This window comes from Phalangium opilio, unplaced genomic scaffold, assembly GCF_054372755.1.
Source record: "Phalangium opilio isolate 3A_F unplaced genomic scaffold, DU_Popi_V2 ptg000082l_1, whole genome shotgun sequence".
NCBI lineage: Eukaryota > Metazoa > Arthropoda > Arachnida > Opiliones > Phalangiidae > Phalangium > Phalangium opilio.
In genome coordinates this window covers 11,563,419-11,582,475 of record NW_028324189.1, presented here as the reverse complement: position 1 = coordinate 11,582,475, position 19,057 = coordinate 11,563,419, and the positions used below count along the sequence as shown (strand labels likewise).

General features: G+C 37.3%; 2 protein-coding genes and 1 long non-coding RNA gene across 7 annotated transcripts; 1 reads left to right on the top strand and 2 right to left on the bottom strand.

The window, feature by feature from the left end:
- Positions 1-403: 403 nt before the first annotated feature.
- LOC149651688 (copine-3-like) lies at positions 404-13,074 on the bottom strand. 5 transcript variants are annotated; one of them, XM_089848686.1, is made up of 13 exons: positions 12,898-13,074; positions 12,597-12,739; positions 11,949-12,512; positions 11,686-11,874; positions 11,553-11,627; positions 11,408-11,485; positions 11,251-11,334; positions 6,503-6,592; positions 6,307-6,402; positions 4,315-4,705; positions 3,758-3,891; positions 2,486-2,722; positions 404-697 (listed from the first exon to the last, which is right to left on the bottom strand). In XM_089848686.1, exons 3-13 carry the CDS (start codon positions 12,471-12,473, stop codon positions 578-580), a joined length of 2,019 nt encoding a protein of 672 aa, XP_089704812.1. In that variant the 5' UTR covers positions 12,474-12,512; positions 12,597-12,739; positions 12,898-13,074; the 3' UTR covers positions 404-577. The 5 variants fall into 5 exon arrangements, with proteins under 5 accessions (XP_089704812.1, XP_089704815.1, XP_089704813.1 ...); XM_089848689.1 differs by lacking the exon at positions 12,898-13,074 and having other exon boundaries at positions 11,949-12,198; positions 12,543-12,664; positions 12,736-12,890; XM_089848687.1 differs by lacking the exon at positions 12,898-13,074 and having other exon boundaries at positions 12,597-12,664; positions 12,736-12,890.
- Positions 10,206-16,030, top strand: LOC149651687 (uncharacterized). The gene is made up of 2 exons (XR_016371312.1): positions 10,206-10,687; positions 10,786-16,030. It is a non-coding gene; the product is annotated as an uncharacterized LOC149651687 (long non-coding RNA).
- Positions 13,297-19,001, bottom strand: LOC149651686 (copine-3-like). The gene is made up of 11 exons (XM_089848697.1): positions 17,568-19,001; positions 17,375-17,453; positions 17,057-17,298; positions 16,799-16,978; positions 16,559-16,633; positions 16,396-16,476; positions 16,057-16,326; positions 15,707-15,990; positions 15,395-15,635; positions 15,083-15,319; positions 13,297-14,992 (listed from the first exon to the last, which is right to left on the bottom strand). The coding sequence occupies exons 3-11, from the start codon at positions 17,198-17,200 to the stop codon at positions 14,870-14,872; spliced, it is 1,635 nt and encodes a 544-aa protein (XP_089704823.1). The 5' UTR covers positions 17,201-17,298; positions 17,375-17,453; positions 17,568-19,001; the 3' UTR covers positions 13,297-14,869.
- Between the last annotated feature and the right edge of the window lie 56 nt (positions 19,002-19,057).

The window sequence follows — 19,057 nt, the reverse complement described above, 5'->3', positions numbered from 1 at the left end:
TTACGCGCTTCTTATTCTCACCAATTTAGAAATTTTATAATGGGACCGGTAAAAAAATAATTAATGCAAGGGTCACTGGTCCTTTAATAATTCCAACATGAGGGGTCACTGGTCCCGAGGACCACTAACAAAATCCACCTTATTTCCAACCCTGACGGTAGCGCGTGTTTTTTTTCTCATGTCCAGTATCTTTAATTTTTCCCACGAGGGTTTCCAGCGCTGATAGCCAGGCTTGTCTGCTTTTCAGTATAGGGAGTTGCACATCCTGTTGAGCGTCGAATGTTTTTCACGCCGCGCATCCTTCATCCATGTACGGGGATTTGCCCCCCCCCCCATCCAACGATATAACATCGTTGCACGCGTTGCTTTGATTAAGACACGTTCTTTGATGAAGCACAATCAATTATAGATTTAAAAATTCCCCCAATTGGGCGCACCATTTCAGTTTTTATTCAACAATATTTACAACAATACATTAGTGTTTTGGGCGATAAAATTTAAAAGTATGTTCAACATCATTCAAAATTTGTATAATAATGTATAATTTGGCAAAAACAAATCTCCTGGTTCTACATTATTATATTCCCATTTGAGGAATTAGGGGAGGTTTAGGCGGTATGTTCCTTATCTTATAATATTCCGTTAATTGATGAGGTACTTCGGCCAGAACTTCTTTGGCCAAATGGGCTGGATCAGACTGCAATTAATAAATTGTAATTAAATTTTAATCTCTTTAAAGAAATAAATAATTCGCTAAGAGACAACGCTATATTTTAAAGGGAGACTGAAGGCCTATTCAGACGATACGACAGTTTTAACTCATTTAGATGAGTCAACTTGAGTTGAGTAAACTAGTTGGGACGTGTGAACGGAAGTTGACCGACAAGTTGAATCACCAAATTATAAATAGATCACTGACCAATTTTTTCTAACTCAACTTTTGATCGATCTATATAGTCGAGTCAAAAGTTGTATCGTCTGAAAAGGCCTTTAACCATTTTTTTTTAAATTAAGCAAATACAAGTAACGTAAATATAATTTCCATATTAACTAGATGTGGTTGGGATGGAGAGGGCGTATTAGTTCCGTATGTACTAATGTAGTACAGTATTCGTGTTTTCTAAAGGCCTTTTCAGACGATACAACTTTTGACTCGACTATACATATAGATGGATCACAAAGTTGAATCAGCAAAAATTGGTCAGTAATCAATTTATAATTTGGTGATTCAACTTGTCGGTCAACTTCCGTTCACACGTTCCAACTAGTTTACTCATCAAGTCAAAATGTTGTATCGTCTGAAAGGGCCTTAACTCGTTAAGGTAATACCAAAAAGTGATATCTAGTTTATTAGGGAGAAGTTATAAATTCGCCATATTTCTAGCTTTATTTCCAGTCCAAACGTAGGTCCGGAGTTAATCCCCGCCTCTAAATTACAACCAGCATCTCACTGGTTCTTGAAAACTCACGTCAGCGCGACGCCAATGACGAAAATGACGTATTTTCCGACTGAGGAGAGGCGAAATAGCCCGGCCTCCTTTTACGTCCCCCCTTGTATTTTGAAAGTGGGACTGGGACTATGGCGCGCCAATACTTAGGCATCTTATACCTTCTTGGTAATACTCTAGATGGGCTAATGGCTGGGGTATATTAAAGGGACTGAGGGTGCGTAAACATTTTTTGAAATACGTCAGAGGCACGTACGTAACAAAGGAAAGGCGTGGTTCAAAGAAACTGAGTTCGTTTTATTTCGAAAACTACCACTTAAGAGAATCGGCACTGGAATCTCAAAAAATAAATAAAAAAAAAGGGCTAAGCGTCCCGTCCCACTCCATGTGGAGGCTTTAGATCTTGTTGTCACGTGGTGCCTGTGACGTATTTCAAATAATTTTTACCCACCCTCTAAGACTTCTTCACGTTAAGATCTTACCACAAGTAGCTACAGGGTGGGATTAAAGGGTCTGTTAAGTAGTCCGCGGACTGTTGGATTTTCTTCCTTGATATAGTTGTTATTGACGTCACAATCCCTCCGGGGGTAAGCAAAACGAAAGTCTTTCCCTCTAGCAAACGCAGCGGGGGTCTCGAACTCTCGAAGGGGGGGGAGGGAATGGGAATACTGGGGAAACGCCGAAGCGGGGCGGCTCAAAACCAATCACAAGAGAGATCTGATATCAATGATTGGGAGGGGGGTGTCGGGTGACTTTTTCAAAAAAATGAAATTCAATGGTCCGCCGAGAACTTTACAGTCCCTTTAAGCAATTTTGCAACCGGAAGCCGAAATAATACGCGCCCCCGGGAAAAAGGAGCAGTGAATGTTGCTGAGGGGGAATAGTTTAAGTCAATGCGCCCCCAACAAGCTTAGCGCCCGGGGGGGGGGGGAAATGCCTTTTTCAAAAAAAAAAAAAAAAAAAAGATCAAGGGTCCGCCAACTGCTTTACAGTCCCTTCAATTTAACCTTATAAAACAAATCTAGAGTCTCACTTACATTTTTGAACTTGCTAAAAGGTACGAACTGAACTATATCTCTCTCAGCTACAACACCCTCTTGCGTTTTTAGCCTTTCTTCGTCTCCGTCTAAAAATTCCATATTGGTAAAATCAGCTTGCCCAACTCCGATTATAATGATGGAAAGTGGTAGAATAGACGCGTTTACGATGGCGCGAGTTGTAGCGGGCAAATCAGTCACGACACCATCAGTTAATATTAAAAGAATAAAATAATTCTAAAAAATAAAAAGTATTATAAAATAATAAAGTAAATATTCATTTCTTTCTGCTGATAAAATAAATGAAGTTAATAAGATATGTTCCAACCATGATAAGTTTGTCATTGGTTACAAACTGGCGCTTGTCACAAAGTGATTGAAGTAGCTAGGTCATAGATTCACCTTCGTTAAACCAAAAGTGTATAGATATAAAAACAAAAAGTACACTTGTGACTTCGTTGAAAGTTGCTCGCGCCGTGTATGAGAAGCCTCCTTCACTTCATTCCAGAATAATGTCGACCCCCCTCTGCGTACGATTGATTGCCCTCCCCCCTTTATCACCCCCCTCTGCGTATGATTACCTTCCCGACCGTGGAGGACACCGGGAACAAGCCGTGTCGCCGTGAATAGGCTCATGAAGTAGCGGATGCTAGCTCTAGTACCAAAAACTAACGTTAGGATCGCCAGCATCGTGTACTACTTTCTATAAACCTATGATGTCAAGAAGCTCTTCCCTGATTGGTTAATCCACCTTATTCCCTATCGCCGGAAGTTAGGCTTATCTCGGCATTCGTGGAGGGGAGTAACGGGAAGAAACTCGTCTGTCGTCTGCTACAAAGGCCAAAAATATGTACTACAGCAGACGACAGACGACTTTCTTCCCGTTACTCGCTCCACGAAACCCGAGATAAGCCTAACTTTTGGCGATAGGGAATAAGATGGATTCGTGAAGGGGTTGGGAGGAGGGTAGTTTGCTTCTCAGTTTTCATGTCGTCTACCACCATAGGCAGGGAATTGTTAACGAAGTGTATACTTTTTCTTTTTTATCTATACACATTTGGTAAAACGAAGACGCCTGGTGGGGCGCCGTTAAAGGCTTAGTACAGACTAAATAGGACATAAATGGACTGCAGAATCGAGTGTAGTCGTTCACGAACTAGCTCGAGTAGTAAGCAAGCCTCTAGCATTGCAAAGTATAGCCTAGGTAGTGTCATACTTATGGAAGGAACATATCACTTATAAACTTATGTTAGTTAAAGAGAGAGGAAAAACCTCAGGTGTCACTTGATGATGCGCTTGCCGAGCAAAATTAGCCACGTGATTAATAACAGGAGCGAAGTTAGTTGGCCCATATAGCTGAACTTGCATTAAACAATTTTGATAAGCTTGAACTAATCCTTCGACACCTACAATTTAAGTTACATTATCGTTGGCATCAGTTGATACGTTGAAACAGAAGTAAGATAAGGGACTAGAAGTAAAGAGCTCTAGCATTGGTAATAGATCCTGGCACTAGTGAACAAATTTGAGGATTTTACGCCGCTTCAATCGCGCCTACGCCAGAGAGAAAAAAATTGGTCGAGTCCCAAAAAAATTTCCTACCCCCTTCCCCTCAACCTAAAGCCGCGGAACACGGACGCCGGTGCTGGAATCTAGTTGGGCCGTCTACCACCACGAGCGTCTCACGTTTTGGAGGGAAAATTCAGAAACCGCTACCAGAGGGCCAACCGTTGGTGTCTTATCAAGAATACTCACTTTTGCCGAGTGAAGAATTTGGTTAGCTCAGTACTTCTAGTCCCTTATCCTACTTCTGATGGTCAAGGGTATACCTGCGCAATAGGGATTGGTCATGTCAAAATTCAAGGCAAACTCGTGAGAAACTTTATAATCCGGCGGAATTTTGGCACCAAATCCGAGTGAAGGAAACATTTTATCACTGTCATAATCTTGAACTACTCCTCCCACCGCCCAAATGGCGCTAGTATACTCATTCGGTTGGGTGGGATGAATATAATGAAGGCTATTTGGTTTTCTCGGATCTCCGTTGGACGCCGTGAAATCTATGGCAACTGTGAAATTAATTTGAGTCCCTCCAAGTACGTAATCTAGGAAACTATGGGCTCTGGTCACTATGCAAGATTGTAGATGAATAATTCCTGAATTTTTGTATCTGCTCCCTCGACTTTTTTGTCTAGGAATGTTGATGCAAAACCACGATTTCTAAACAGAGAAAAAAAAAATAATAAACTTAATTTTTAAATTTTAATAAATAGTTTTCACCCCCCAAGTGTTGCCAGTTTATTCGACTTATACTATCTGTTCCAGCTATAGTTGTCTGTACGCGGAAAGCTAAGTCTATATGTTGGAGAAGGCTTATAGGTTATCTATAACCAGAAGTATATAATACTTCTCTTCGAGAGAAGTGTACAGCACAAAGCGGTATAAGTGTTACGTCATTCTTCCCAACATCCCTTAACATTTGGAGCAAGGTTACTAAACCGAATCACATACGCGATAAATAGTTCCCTCATCATTTCTCTATTAGCGTTTAAATATTTGGCAAAACGCGTTTGCGGATTTTTGTCCCACGTCAAGACAATCAAGGTTTGTGGGTTGATTGCCGGGGATTTAGTACCAAGCCATTATAGAATTCACCTTACCACGGCACGATGCCCAACTGAAGATTGATGAGCAGGTAAGCAAACTAAAAGGGTGAGCCTGGGAATAATGACGTTACATAACTAAAGTATTAAGAGGATATAGAGTGGCATCCTTCTTCTATTATCCCCTTCTGCTATAACGTAGCTTTACGCGTGATGCCAAGAGACGAAAGATATACTCATTTTCTTTTAGATAATGTAAATCAGTATTTCTTTCGTCTCTTGTCAGCACGCGCAAAGCTACGTTACATAGAGACCTATAGGTTTGCGTGTTCTGACTACCAAAGCTGGAACAAAGTATATATCGGATAGGGAGTTGCCTATCCTATAGCGTGAAAACAAATTTCCTCACGCGCATCCTTTATCCACGCTCCCTATCTTGCCGGCAACATATTTGGTTGTCAGCACGGGCAAACCTAGGTTTCTACGTTTCTACGTAACGTAGGTTGTGTTGACAAGAGACGAAAGAAATAATACTCATTTTCAGCAAGAAGTGATATCTAGTTTATTAGGTAGAAAGTATAAGTTGCCTAAGTATTCGCGCGCCATAGTACCAGTCCCCCTTTCAAAATACAGGGGGGGGGGGACGTAAAAGGAGGCCGGGATATTTCATAGCCTCTCCTCAGTCGGAAAATATGACTGTAATTTTCGTCATTCGCGTCGCGCTGACGGGAGTTTTCAAGAAGCAATGAGATGCTGGCTGGTTGTAATTTAGAGGCGGCGGGGATTAACTCCGGACCTACTATACGTTTGGACTGGAGATAAAGCTAGTAATGTGGCTGATTGATACCTTCTCCCTAGTAAACTAGATATCGCTTCTTGTTTTCAGTATCTAAGAGAAACGAGTATTTCAGTCGTCTGTTGTCAGCACCGTCAAAGCTACGTTAACTATAACTACTACTGAGAGAAAAGGAGTGGAATTTTCTCTTCAAAATTAATTTATTCAATTACACTTATTCTGCACTATAACTTTTGCTAAATGTAATTTAATTAACAACTTAAACTACGCTCTATTCCTACCTTACTTCAATTTTTATACTTTTTATTTCAGAAGCATTCGTGAATAAAAAAAAGAAAAAGAAGAAAAGCTAAGAGTTTAAATAATTAGCTACTATTTAATTAGTGTTAATGTTTTTTAAGGTGTATTTATTATTTATTTACCTTTTCTGTTTGTCCTTCTAATAATTCTCTTAAAGCAATTTTGCATTCTCCGATGTATTTATGGCTTCCATTCCTTTCCCAGTCATAACACGTTACCTTTAGACGGAAATTAGTAATTACTAATTACGTTACCGTACGTAACTTTTAACTAAATATATTTTTTTTAATTAATAATAATGAAATAAAAATGGCTTACAAAAATTTCCGTTTCAATATTATCACCACCGAAACTTTGCTGCCTTTTTTCAAATGGTTTCCATACAGGGTTTAAGTTGCTTTTAACAAACTATGAGGATTAAATCATAATTAAATTAATTCATCTTCATTATTTTATATATTTAATATAAAATAATATTAATTAGATTAATAATTTTTTTTATTTGAGTATTTATCGAGGGGCTAATTACTGCCAAAGTTCTTGTACACCGATTACGCTTAACATAAGTTTATAAGATAATAAGCCATAAGTTTATATATCTTATAAACTTATGGCTTAATTATTAATTAAATAACGAAGCTGTTTAATGAAGTTGCCGCACCCTTAGATAGGCTTACTTAATGTAGTGAACATCTGAACCAATTCTAACGAGAAACGGGTGTGCTATATCATAAGTTTACAAGATATGTTCCATAAGTATGACACTACCTATATAAGTTCGTAATGCTAGAGACTTACAGCTCGAGGTAACTAGTTCGAGAACGACAAGCGAGAATTGAATGGCTACACTCGGTGGATAATTTGCAGTCCACCTTATTATTATTTAGTCTGTAGTAAGACTTTGACAGCGCCTTACCAGGCGTACGTCGCTTTACGAGAATCTATGGCCTACGTTGTCACTTCATGACAAGCTCCAGTTTGTAACCATGCAGTGACAGACTTATGGAACATATCTTATGAACTTTATGGTTTACATGTAAAAGATTTTCCTTTGATTCCCAATTATTGATAAAAGCTTTATTTTTGCTTTCTGATGGTTTCCCACGCTCAAAGAGGTTTTACGACTTCAAACTTTAAGACCTAGATGGTACTTTTACTACACTGGTGCCAATGTTAAACTATAGCCAGGTTGCCCATTTTGCTTATCTTCCTGTTATTCTCTTGCGAATATACCACCATACCACCATTTCTTTCAAATGATGGCTATAAATAGAGTACTGATTTTTAGCCACATCGTATAAACGATGGGCTATTAGTTTGACTTGGTGTGTAGAAGAAGAAGATGAAGATGTTTCATGTTTCGTTCGTTATAATTGTACTTCGTAAAACCACTTCTAGCTGCCTCCATAATTGTTCGGTCAACGATCTTTAAATTTATAATATTTATTTTCATCTCCACTACCACCGGGAATCGAACCCCGGACCTACGGCATGCCAGCCCGATACTATACTGCTTCCTCTACAGTCGCTTGTTAAAAGAGGGTTGCAGTGATAGTAGGAGAGAGAACGAAAGGATATAGGAGCGGTCCTAGCTGTGCTTGACCGGTATATTAGGTGATATTTCACTAGAAGTATATTTAATAGTAGGGATAGTGCGAGTACGCAAACGACGTGGCTTAATTATGGGCTAGACCATCTTGTTATTTTTATTTTCAAGGTTGACTCCATCCCAAATAGACAATTCTATTAATTCTAGACGAGAAGCAAACAACACAGGACGTCACGTCACCTTGACTAGCCTCCCTCAGCGCGTAGTGGAACTAAGGCGAACTCCGTCTGGCGTTGCCCATTGGTTGGCGCCAGCGAAATAACCTAAGTAAGTTGGCAGCCCCGCCTACTTGTGTGTTGATTTCTTTTCAAGTAGTAAGTTAATGGAATAGGGAGAGGGCGTTTGTCAGGGAGGGAAAGAACATCCGACGTCATTTTATACCTCTACCTAGGGGAGCGTTTGTAGGCGCGATACTGAAATTCCCCCGTTAGGGGGATGGAATCGAGGTAAGAGATATAAGCCTATGACGTCGCAAGAATGGGTTTGCCCTCTCCCTATAGTCTATACTAGCTCTATGGCAAAATAATTAAAGAAAGGTCAAAGTACTTGTCCCATTATTCTTCTGAACTCAAAAAAGGGGGGGGGGAGTGTCAGCCTGTCCAAACGAGTCGTTGTAATAGTTGCAATGAAAAATTTAATCATTTAATTATAATCATTAACTTTAAATTTTAATATTCTCACTTTTATCATTCATTTAAAATTTTAGTTCAATTTCACTTGAAAGAGGAACTTTCCAAAAGAAAATTGTCAAAAAAAATATTTAGCAAATATTTCAATTTTGATTTATAGAGATATTTCAGAGGAGGTAATGGCTACGTCACCAATGCTATTTGCCCATAGAGAAACCCTCACAAAATGGCCGCCCTCTACACTCAAAGGCAGGCCCAATTTTCGTAGCAGACGAAATTTTTCCCCCACTGAAATAGCTCTATAGTTATAGCGAAAAATTTACCTAAAATTACAGTGTCAGAGTGGCATGTAACCTTTGAACCTAACAACAGAACAAAACTGTGGGTAGGCGCCCCCCCCCCCCCCAAAAAATACAAATTCTGGTAACTTAAAGGGCAAGAATCAAAATGCACTCACCAAGATACAAATTTTTGAAATCATTTAAAAACCCCCAAGGCAAGAAGTGATATCTAGTTTACTAGGGAGAAGGTATAAAGTCGAAACATTTCTAGCTTTATTTCCAGTCCAAACGTATAGTAGGGCCGGAGTTAATCCCCGCCTCTAAATTGCAACCAGCATCTCATTGGTTCTTGAAAACTCACGTCAGCGCGACGCGAATGACGAAAATTACGTATTTTCCGACTCGGACTGAGGAGAGGCGAAAGAGCCCGGGGCCTCCTTTCACGTCCCCCCTTGTATTTTGAAAGGGGGACTGGGACTATGGCGCGCGAATACTTAGGCATCTTATACCTTCTCCCTAGTAAACTAGATATCACTTCTTGCCCAAGGTTTACCCACTAATTCTAAGAGAGCTGATGGCGACTTTAATCATTATATTAATGTATAAGAATGGGTTTTTTTATTGGATATATTAGGCTGAAGCATAAGCCTTAGTTCTTGTATACTTTTCACTTTCTACATGACGTCACAGGGAACTTCTGGTTGCGCAAAGTATTTGGTGTTTAATATTTTACGATTTAAGCAAGACTAGTCCTTTAAGATATTGAGTGACAATTTTTCCGCTACCACAAAGAGAGAGTTCTTTCATGAACTTTGGGGGCACGCTGTTATAAAGTGTTATTTGCTTTTTTTTTTTTTTTTTGACAAGATAGGTTCTTTGGCGCCTCATGTCTTTCTTAAGCAGGAAAGAAACAACTCCTTTGTCAGGTGAAGGAGATCTTTGTCTAGATCATGCAGGTGTGGTCCCTTTTATCAACCTGTCTTGGTGGGGTTTCACCCCTTTCGTACTAGTCCAAAAAATATTTTTGCCCTGGGCTTGGTACATGAATTTAGAAATTTAAACAAGAATATTGATCATGAATTTACGAATTTAAACGTGAATATTGAACATTAAAACACTTGCTAAGTTACATGAAGGTGACAACCGTGATAGTTAGTTACCTGTGTAGACATTAAACACTAAATAACCTCCCCCCCCCCAAAGAAATATCTGCATGATGATTTTGAAACTAACCTTTCCTACAACTTTCAATAGGTACTTTACACCAATGGAGGATTCATACCATTTACACCAGGAGTCCAGGCTACCTCGAGGACAATAGTAGTCCCGTTTTTGTCCTCCAAGTAGCTAGCCTGTTCTCCTGGTGTAATGGTATGAATCCTCCATGTTTGGGGGTATTCTCCCTTTCGCCAAGAAGCATTGCTAGAGGCACTGCGAGTTGGCTAGTGTAGTTATAGTTAACTCGGGCTCCCTCTGGAGTAACTTCTTGGTGGGAGGGAGAATACCCCAATGGCTGGTTGTTTAATCAACCTATAGTTTTAATTGGGAAAGTAAGGATTAAGAGGAAGATAATGTAGCGTAGCGTCTTTATCAACCAAGAAGAATAGACGTAGGCCTAACCACCTCAAACCCATAATAAAACTAGATATAAGAAAATTATTCCACTTTCCCTTTAAAGCGTGTTACTGCCCCTTCAAATTTCTCTAGAAAAATAGCAGGTATGTGCTAAAAGCTAGGCTTAAAGACTCCCTTCAACAACAATACCCCCAACTATTTCAATTTGACATACAGGTGCAAATTTTTCTTGGAAATAGCCCCTCTACAGTACAAAAGACAAGCTATTGCACCATTCCAAGAAATGGTTACCAGGGCCAAGGATAATGGGGAAAGCCCTTGGTAGGAGTTTACAAGGCGACATTAAGTCTTTAGTGACCCCCATTTACACCCCAAGGCCAAGGTGGAACCCAAATTGCTCTACTTTGAGGTCCCAGGCACTTGTAACCCCTAACCCCTTTTAAATTGGCCAATCAGAATTTAAAAACAAGTTTTTACTTGCTGATTTATTTTTACTCCCCCCAATAGGTCACTAATAAGGACCGGGATTCGCCAGAGGGCAAATTAACATGTCACCAGAATCCCAAAATGTCTGTCCGTCCCCCAGACCCAGTCGAGGGGGGCTCAAGTCAAGTGTCTAAGTTCACGCTTCATTTCTTGACCAAAGATGGGACGGAAGAGTTGTCTCTGAGACTCCGACCCAAATGAAGAAGCCAGTTCCGAACTTGGGCCGATTTTTACTAAGGTAAGCGTACAGTTTCTTTTGTTTGAATTTATCTCGCGGTTTAAGCGGTTAGATAATCGGAATTAGAATACCCGACAGAAATTCAGGTACCCGCGCGAATACCCGACAGAAATTCGGGTACCCGCCCGAATACCCGACGGAATTTCAGGTACCCGCCCCAATACCCGAGAACAATATTTTTGATTACCCGAACGCGATTCAAAATTGAAAAAATACTACACTCACACCCATAAATATTAAATGCTTACCTCTGTTCTATGAATCATTTGCATTTTACCATCAGGGCCAATTTTACTAAACTCTAAAAATGGATCTGATCTTCCAAACCATTCCTAAATTCGAATAATAATTTTTCCACTTAAATTAAATGATCTATTAAATAATCAAATTAAAATATTAAAATACCTTATTGTCTAACTTCTCAGCTCGAAAAGATAACTTTAAAATTTCGCGGCTGTCATTATCAACTTCTTCCGCGTAAATCTATAAATTTTTCAAGAAGATTTAATTATAATTAGTGACTGAATAAATTAGGTTTATTAATTATTACAGTTATTGTGCTGGTCCCAATTTTAGCACCATTTTTGTATAAAAGTGGCTGAGAAATAGTTGCGGATGAAACTACCTAAATAATTTATGCTTAATTAGTCATATTAAGATTAGTTAAAAGAACTAATTATTACCTGTCCTAAAGTGCATTCAATCATACCAAGAAAATCAGAACCCGCCAAAATTGGAGTTTCTCCATCAAAATGATCAATATCGTAAACTTCAAACTTTAACCTCTGAGATTCCTCAAAATAATAGTCTAGTTTTATTTTACGACTAAATTGTGGGTTTAAACTATTCATAACACATTCTGTTCGACCTTTCTACATTCAAAAATAATAAACCAAGATTAAAATTAGAATAAAAACACCTTTAGCGATTAAATTCTAATTCTAACCTCAATCCAATGACCGGCACATTGCATATAACAACAAACTAAAGGGTCTGATTTTGATAATAAATCAGTGTCCAATAGATTTTGGCACTTGATACTCAATTCCACTTTAGATACACACTCCGATGTCCCTCCTAACGGACTGGGGGGTACCATAGCTCCGGGAACGTTTGTAGCGTAAGGCATTACACCAGTATATACAGTTTGACTATAACTGGGTGGTGGTGCTTGATTTTGTATATCTTCCAATAATCTACCAGAAAATCCGGGATTTGTAAGCGCTTGTTGACCTCCAAAAGCCATTGGTGGAGTGTTAGACATTGCTACATATGCTGGATAACGTTCAAATGAACTACTGGAACTGGGTTGTTGCCCAGCATTATAATATGCCATGGAAGGATAGGGAGGGTTTTGAAAGGAAGACATTGTATTGGGAATTCCTAAAGGATAGTTGTTCCCAGTATAATAGGGAGGGTTTGACATTTGGCCGCGATTTTCATAATGTATCGGAGGTTTAATGGGATACATGAAATGGCAATTCAATTCAAGAAATGACCAGCTCTATAGCTTTAAGAAAAATATACAAAATACACTTACTTATAACGTTAATTACGATGAAATATGGGCATGCTTTGCTTTTGAGTTTCCTACCAGTAGCGTAGCGTCACGTGGAGTAAGTAAAGTTGTAACTCCCCTTTTATCACTTTCAGTTTCAGTAGCTGTAGAATGATGACTGTTAGGCTTAACGTACTTTCTATCACTTTATTGCCGATTTCACTACGGATATTACTTCTCTAAACTCGGAAAATATAAATTTCATAACTAGTGACATCATTTAAAAGTAAAGAGGAGGAAACATTTTGGGGGTTTTTTTTGATTAAAATTATGCAACACACGTTGAATGGTTACCTAATCTAATCCTAACTGTACATTTGGGAAATTGAACTTTTACCTTTAAATCACCACGTGACCATGCATGCATGACGTTATTTTTCACCTTCCTCATTGGTTGCGTAAGTTTCCCGCCAAAGTGCAAATAAATTTACGTAACGAAAAGTTCGTTTTAACAAGAACTTTTATTTTAAAATCTAATACAAGAGCGCATTTTTCATGTTCTTGTTGTCCAAAACTAGAGGAGGAAACATTTTGGGTTTTTTTTTTTGATTAAAATTATGCAACACGTTGAATCGTGGTTACCTAATCTAATCCTAACTGTACATTCGGGAAATTGAACTTTCACCTTTAAATTACCACGTGACCATGCATGACGTTATTTTCCACCTTCCTCATTGGTTGCGTAAAGTTTCCCGGCGTTCCCGCCAAAGTGCAAATAAATTTACGTAACGAAAAGTTCGTTTTAACAAGAACTTTTATTTTAAAATCTAATACAAGAGCGCATTTTTTCATGTTTTTGTTGTCCAAAACTTATTTAAAAGCAAATCTTTGTATAAAAGGTTATCTTTTCATTATCGGAGCAAAAGTTTATAATAAAAATATCAATAAAATTGCCCAAAAATTTGAACAATGCTCATCTTCTTTTTCACACTTCCTTACTTTTAATAACAAAGCGGCGCTTCAATTAATAAGCTTGATTTTTGTTTTATTATATCCACTCAACTGTATAGCACCTTGTCGCGGTATAAGCTCGCATCTAAACGCAGTCGTTTAATTATACAATTTCAAATTTGCTCGCAGCATACTATAATAATAATAAGTTATATTTTAGGCCTAAACAGACCCTAATTTGGGTTAACCCTAAAGATCGATAGAAGATGAGGTACAATATTGTTTTGTTCGTTACAAATGGTTAATTAATTAAGCGACAATTAAATACAGTAAAAAAGCTTGGGCAATGGGGGAAACATTAAACGCTATTAATTATAGTTATGATATAATACTGATTATATTTCGGCTGAATTATTAATTGTTATTTAGTTGTTATTATTATTATTATGAGCACCATTTAATAAACCACTATGCGCGTAAATTAATATTGTATTAGATTTGTTAATTACTTTTAAAACCTTTAAAGGGGTTTTATTCCTCTATAAATTTGGATTAATTAGCTTTCAAATTTCATTATAACCTTTCAATATATCTATTATAAAGAATATACTAATAGCTTCTCCTACATTCGTTCATTTATCTTTTATCGAGGATTTATATTTAATTATAATTCTACAGATTCATTTATTTTCTTCTTTCGCGAAATCTAAAAATAGGGGACTCTAAAAGTAATAACGCCTTTAATTTCTTTAGTTATCTCTTTACTTTACCTATTCTGTTTTTTAATCATTCTTCGCTTAAATCTATTTGTTTTTATCTCAATTTACATTTAAAGCTCAATTATGAATGAATTTCATTATCAGAATATCATAATTTTAACATTATTTTTATAATTTATTATAAATTTAGATTTAATTTTAAAATAATTAGGGGGGGGAGGGGGAGTTTAGAGGAGGGAACGGGGGGGGGGATTTAATCTAAAAATAGGGGTTTATCAACTATATATATATATATATATTGGAACTTTTTCATGAGGTTGAGGTTGAGGTTTATTTTTAGGATCGAGTTATCTTATTTATTATATTTGTTTTACGATAAAGATAATTTTACACCTAAAGCGTGTACGTGTTTTAGTTTCGGGGGGGGGGGGGTTTTAAACCTTTATTTTTTTAAACACTTGCGATAATTTAATAATTAGTTATTAGAGGGATCATATCTTTTTAAAATAGATATTTGCTGCTTAAACGTTATAGGGAATCGATTGAGAACGTATGAAATTTAATTTATACTTACGATTGTTGAAAAAACTTGTATTGAAAATTAAAAATACGGTTATTTATTTATTTATTTATTCCTTATTTATTTGAAACCTCATTTAGATATGCGAAAATTAAATTTTGGAGGTTTCCTAGATATTTTTACGTTGGTGTTACTATTTGTGGTATGGGCCTTTTAGGAGCGATATTACGCAAACGATAATATTCCGTCAGTTGTTGGGGAACTTCCGATAATACTTCCTTAGCCAGAAAGGAAGTATCGACCTAAAAAATTATTAAATATTGAATATTTAATAAAAGTTAAAACATACTTACTTTTTTACTTTTAAATTTGAAAACGATTTTTTTTTTTACCGTTTTAAATTTATAATAGGGAACAAATTGTACAATATCCCTTAGTGCTTGAGTTCCATTGGGCGATTTTAACACTCCTCCGTCACCGTCTAAGAAATTCATGTTGGAAAAATCGGCTTTCCCAACTCCGACAATTATGATAGACATGGGAAGGTACGAAGCTCGTACAATCGCGCGACTAGTAGCTGGCATGTCAGTAACTACTCCGTCAGTTAAAATTAACAAGATGAAATAGTTCTAAGGGATTTAAAAGCGTTTTGTTAACTAAAAGACCGCGCCGCCGCGTTAGATGGTAAATTTGCTCAAAGATACCTCTGGAGTAGGCTGCATATGGGCGTGTTCGGCAAACCTAGCTACGTGATTAATAACTGGAGCAAAATTTGTGGGGCCATAGAGTTGAACTTGCATAAGGCAGCTGTGATAAGCTTCCACCAATCCTTGAACACCGGAACAAAAAGGATTTGACATGTTAAAGTTGAGTGCAAATTCGTGAGAAACAACGTAATGGGGTGGGATTTTAGCTCCAAATCCCAATGCTGGGAATAGTTTGTCACTGATGATGATGAAGAAAGGTTTAATTAGAAAATTAACACTGGGCCAAACCATTGATTCTGATCTATTTACCTATCATAGTCTTGTACAACTCCTCCAACAGCGTATATCGCGCTCGTATACTCGTTGGGATGACTTCGATGAATGTAATGAAGAGAACCACTTTGCCTAGGGTCTCCGTTTGAAGCTGTAAAGTCAATCGCGACTGTAAAGTTAATTTGCAAGCCCCCAAAGATATAATCAAGGAAACTGTGAGATTTTGTAACTCGGCACGAAGTTAAAATGAGTGTGCCTGAATCTTTGTAATGTTTTCCTTTCTTTTGTTGCTTTTTTTCATTGATGCAAGGCCACGCTTTCTAAAAAGAAATATAAAAAACCATGACGTAATCCTTGAAACATTAGAATTATTTTAACTAACTTACAGGTTGGTTTTGGGCTTCCAGTAATTCTCCCAAAGTGGTTGTAACATCCCCAATATGATCGTGCGAACCATCTTTATCCATGTCATAGCATTTAATCAAAATTTTCGTTCCCAAATTACTTCCTCCCATATTTTGTTGCCGTATTTCGAAAGGTTTCCATATGGGGTTTAAGTTATTCTTTATCACTTCAGTCCTATGAACCATTTGCCAGGAAGTGTCCCTACGTGGTTTGTAAATTTCCAAAAAAGGATCCGATTTCCCGATAAAATCCTATACAATGGATCGATCAAATCCTTAAAAAAGTATTTACGGTGGTATTGACAAAAAAGTGGTCAATACCATATTGTCAAGACCTTCAGCTTTGAAATGAAACTGAATTACTTCTCTGTTCCCAACATTATCTACTTCATCAGCGTAAACCTTTATTAATAGAGTAGATGAGGTGTAACTAAATTCTTTTCTAACTATTACTAAGTAATCTAAATCTTTTCAAGTAACTAACAGTAATTAATCCATTTCCCATCTTGTGTCCACCTCTCTGAAGCAATGGTTTAGTATATGGGCTGGAGGTAACAATCTAATTGCAAAAGTGCGTTAGTTTTTACGTTTAATGAGTATAGAGTAGGACGGTACTACGTATGCAAACGTCATACCACCTACTAGGCGCGTACAGTGTCCCCAGAGCGCGCCTAGAAGGAGGGATACAGTCTACACCCTTCTCTAAGGAAGTTTTGGGAATAACCTGTCCAAGAGAACATTCCATCATCCCTAAGAAGTCATCATCGGAAAGAGTGGTTGTGGTATTGTCAATATCATAAATTTCAAAGCGTAGCTTTTGCGTTTCTTCAAAGAAGTAATCGAGTCGAATTCTGCGACTGAATTCTGGATTCAAGCAATTGCGGATATTTTCAGTTCGGCCTTTCTGAAGTGTTTGAAATCCGAAAAACAATTACTACTCTTAGTGCCCCCACCCCAACCCAAAAGTACTTTAAATCCTCACTTCAACCCAACGTCCACCAAAAGACATAAGAACAATAACCATAGGATCCGATTTTGAAAGAACATCTCGATCTACAAGGTTAGAGCAACGTATAGAAAGCTCAACTATTGTCCCGCAAGATGAGGTTGAAGTGTCAGTAGGCATTTCACTTGTAGGTGAACCAGGGTAAACTGGGGGTGGTCCAGTTGGTGGTGGACCAGGGTAACCTACTGCCGGAGATGTTCCAGCCACACCCTGAGAGTCTGATATAAAATTTACCGCAAACCTTAACTAAATCCATATTTATTTTAAAAATAGCTTGAATTAAATTAAATTTACCGGAAAAAATCAAAATAAATCAACATTTGAAATTGAAACCAAAAAAGTTAAGTTAACACATCACATGAAATCGAGCAACCTTTGAGGGAAATAACTTAGAACTTAAAATTAAATACATCAATGAATCAAATGAAGTGAACTTAAAATATCATACAAATTCATCAATTTGGGTTATTAATCAATAAAAATTTACCTTGCTCGGCTTGGTGATAAGAATATGAAGGTGATGTATTGGTTTGAGGGCTTGTTGGGTTTGAATAACTAGGCAACTCAAAACTAGGTGCTGGGGAAAATCCGGGGGGTCTTTGAGCTGGGAATCCAGCGGGTATGTTAGTACCATCCGATGGTGTACTTGGTTCTGGAAAAGGATAACCAGGAGGAGCGCCGTGGACTCCTATGGGATATCCACCCCCATTTGGTGGAAAAGCTGACATGTTGCTTTCTATGTTATTTTCCCCTAAAGACGTACTGGGCATGAAACATTTTTTATTTTTTTAATTAGGTTAAAAGCCGCCGTAATAGCCTCCCTCGCGAATATATGTTTGTGTATTATTTTGCTAGATGATTATCCCATTGGGAAATAATTTACAAAGCAACCAAGAGGTACAAGCACACAAAAACAAAATAAAATAAAGAGGTTGATGGTTGTTCAAAATATTGACTTTATTCTTAAAAACAACAGTGCATTCAATTCAAAACATAAATGATATAAAATATTTTTAACATCCTGTTATCTAATATGTAAAAAACTAAAAAAACAAAAGTTACGAATATGAAACAGTCAAATGAGCTAGCAACAACAAATGCATGTAGTGTGTACTGAATATTAAATAGGTCTACTAGAATTGAAAGGGTTTGAGATAACGTCTATATATATTAAATGTGGAGGAAGGGGGCACGTATTAACATGATGATTTATTATTACAAAATTTTTAGGGTGTGGCTACTAAAAGGCTAAAACTTACACATGCTTAATTGTTGATAGATTAACATAAGTATATATTGAAAAAAGTTAATCTTTGGAGAGTTATGCAATTGAATAAGTAAAAAATAGCCACTTAACTACGTAAAACGCGCGATTATTAATATAAAAATAGCGCCTTTGTACGATAAAATTGTTTTTAAACGATAATTAGTATTAATTATTCAAAATGTGACAAGACCAAGGCTTAAAATAAAACGCAGTTAACCAAGGCTTAGAATTGGAAACTAGTTTTCGACTTCAAAACTAATTTTAGATCGATAAATATTACAATTTCTATATATAAACGTAAAAAGAATGTTTATAGGTGTAACTAACGGATGGAAGTAAAATTTAACTCACCAATAATTTAAATTTAATTGAAGTGTCAGTGAGCGGTGTAGGAAAATAGCGACACAAGCATTTTTTCCGCAATCGCAAGCAGACGCGTCTAGCCTTGGCCTTATTGTTAACAACCGCCGTCTATGGATCACGGTTTTGGTTTCAGTTTCTCACGGACCAAAGGAACGACAAAATCGACATAAAAATTTTATTAAATCTTTCTTAACTAATTAAAGGACTATAAAGATAAAAATTTAGGGTGGTATATAGATGGTTAATCAACTAATTACCACATTTTGGCACCATTATTTTGTTTTATGTTAGGGGAAAGTGGCGCCAATAAACAAGCTACAGTAGTCACGTGAGTTTTTCCCGCCAAA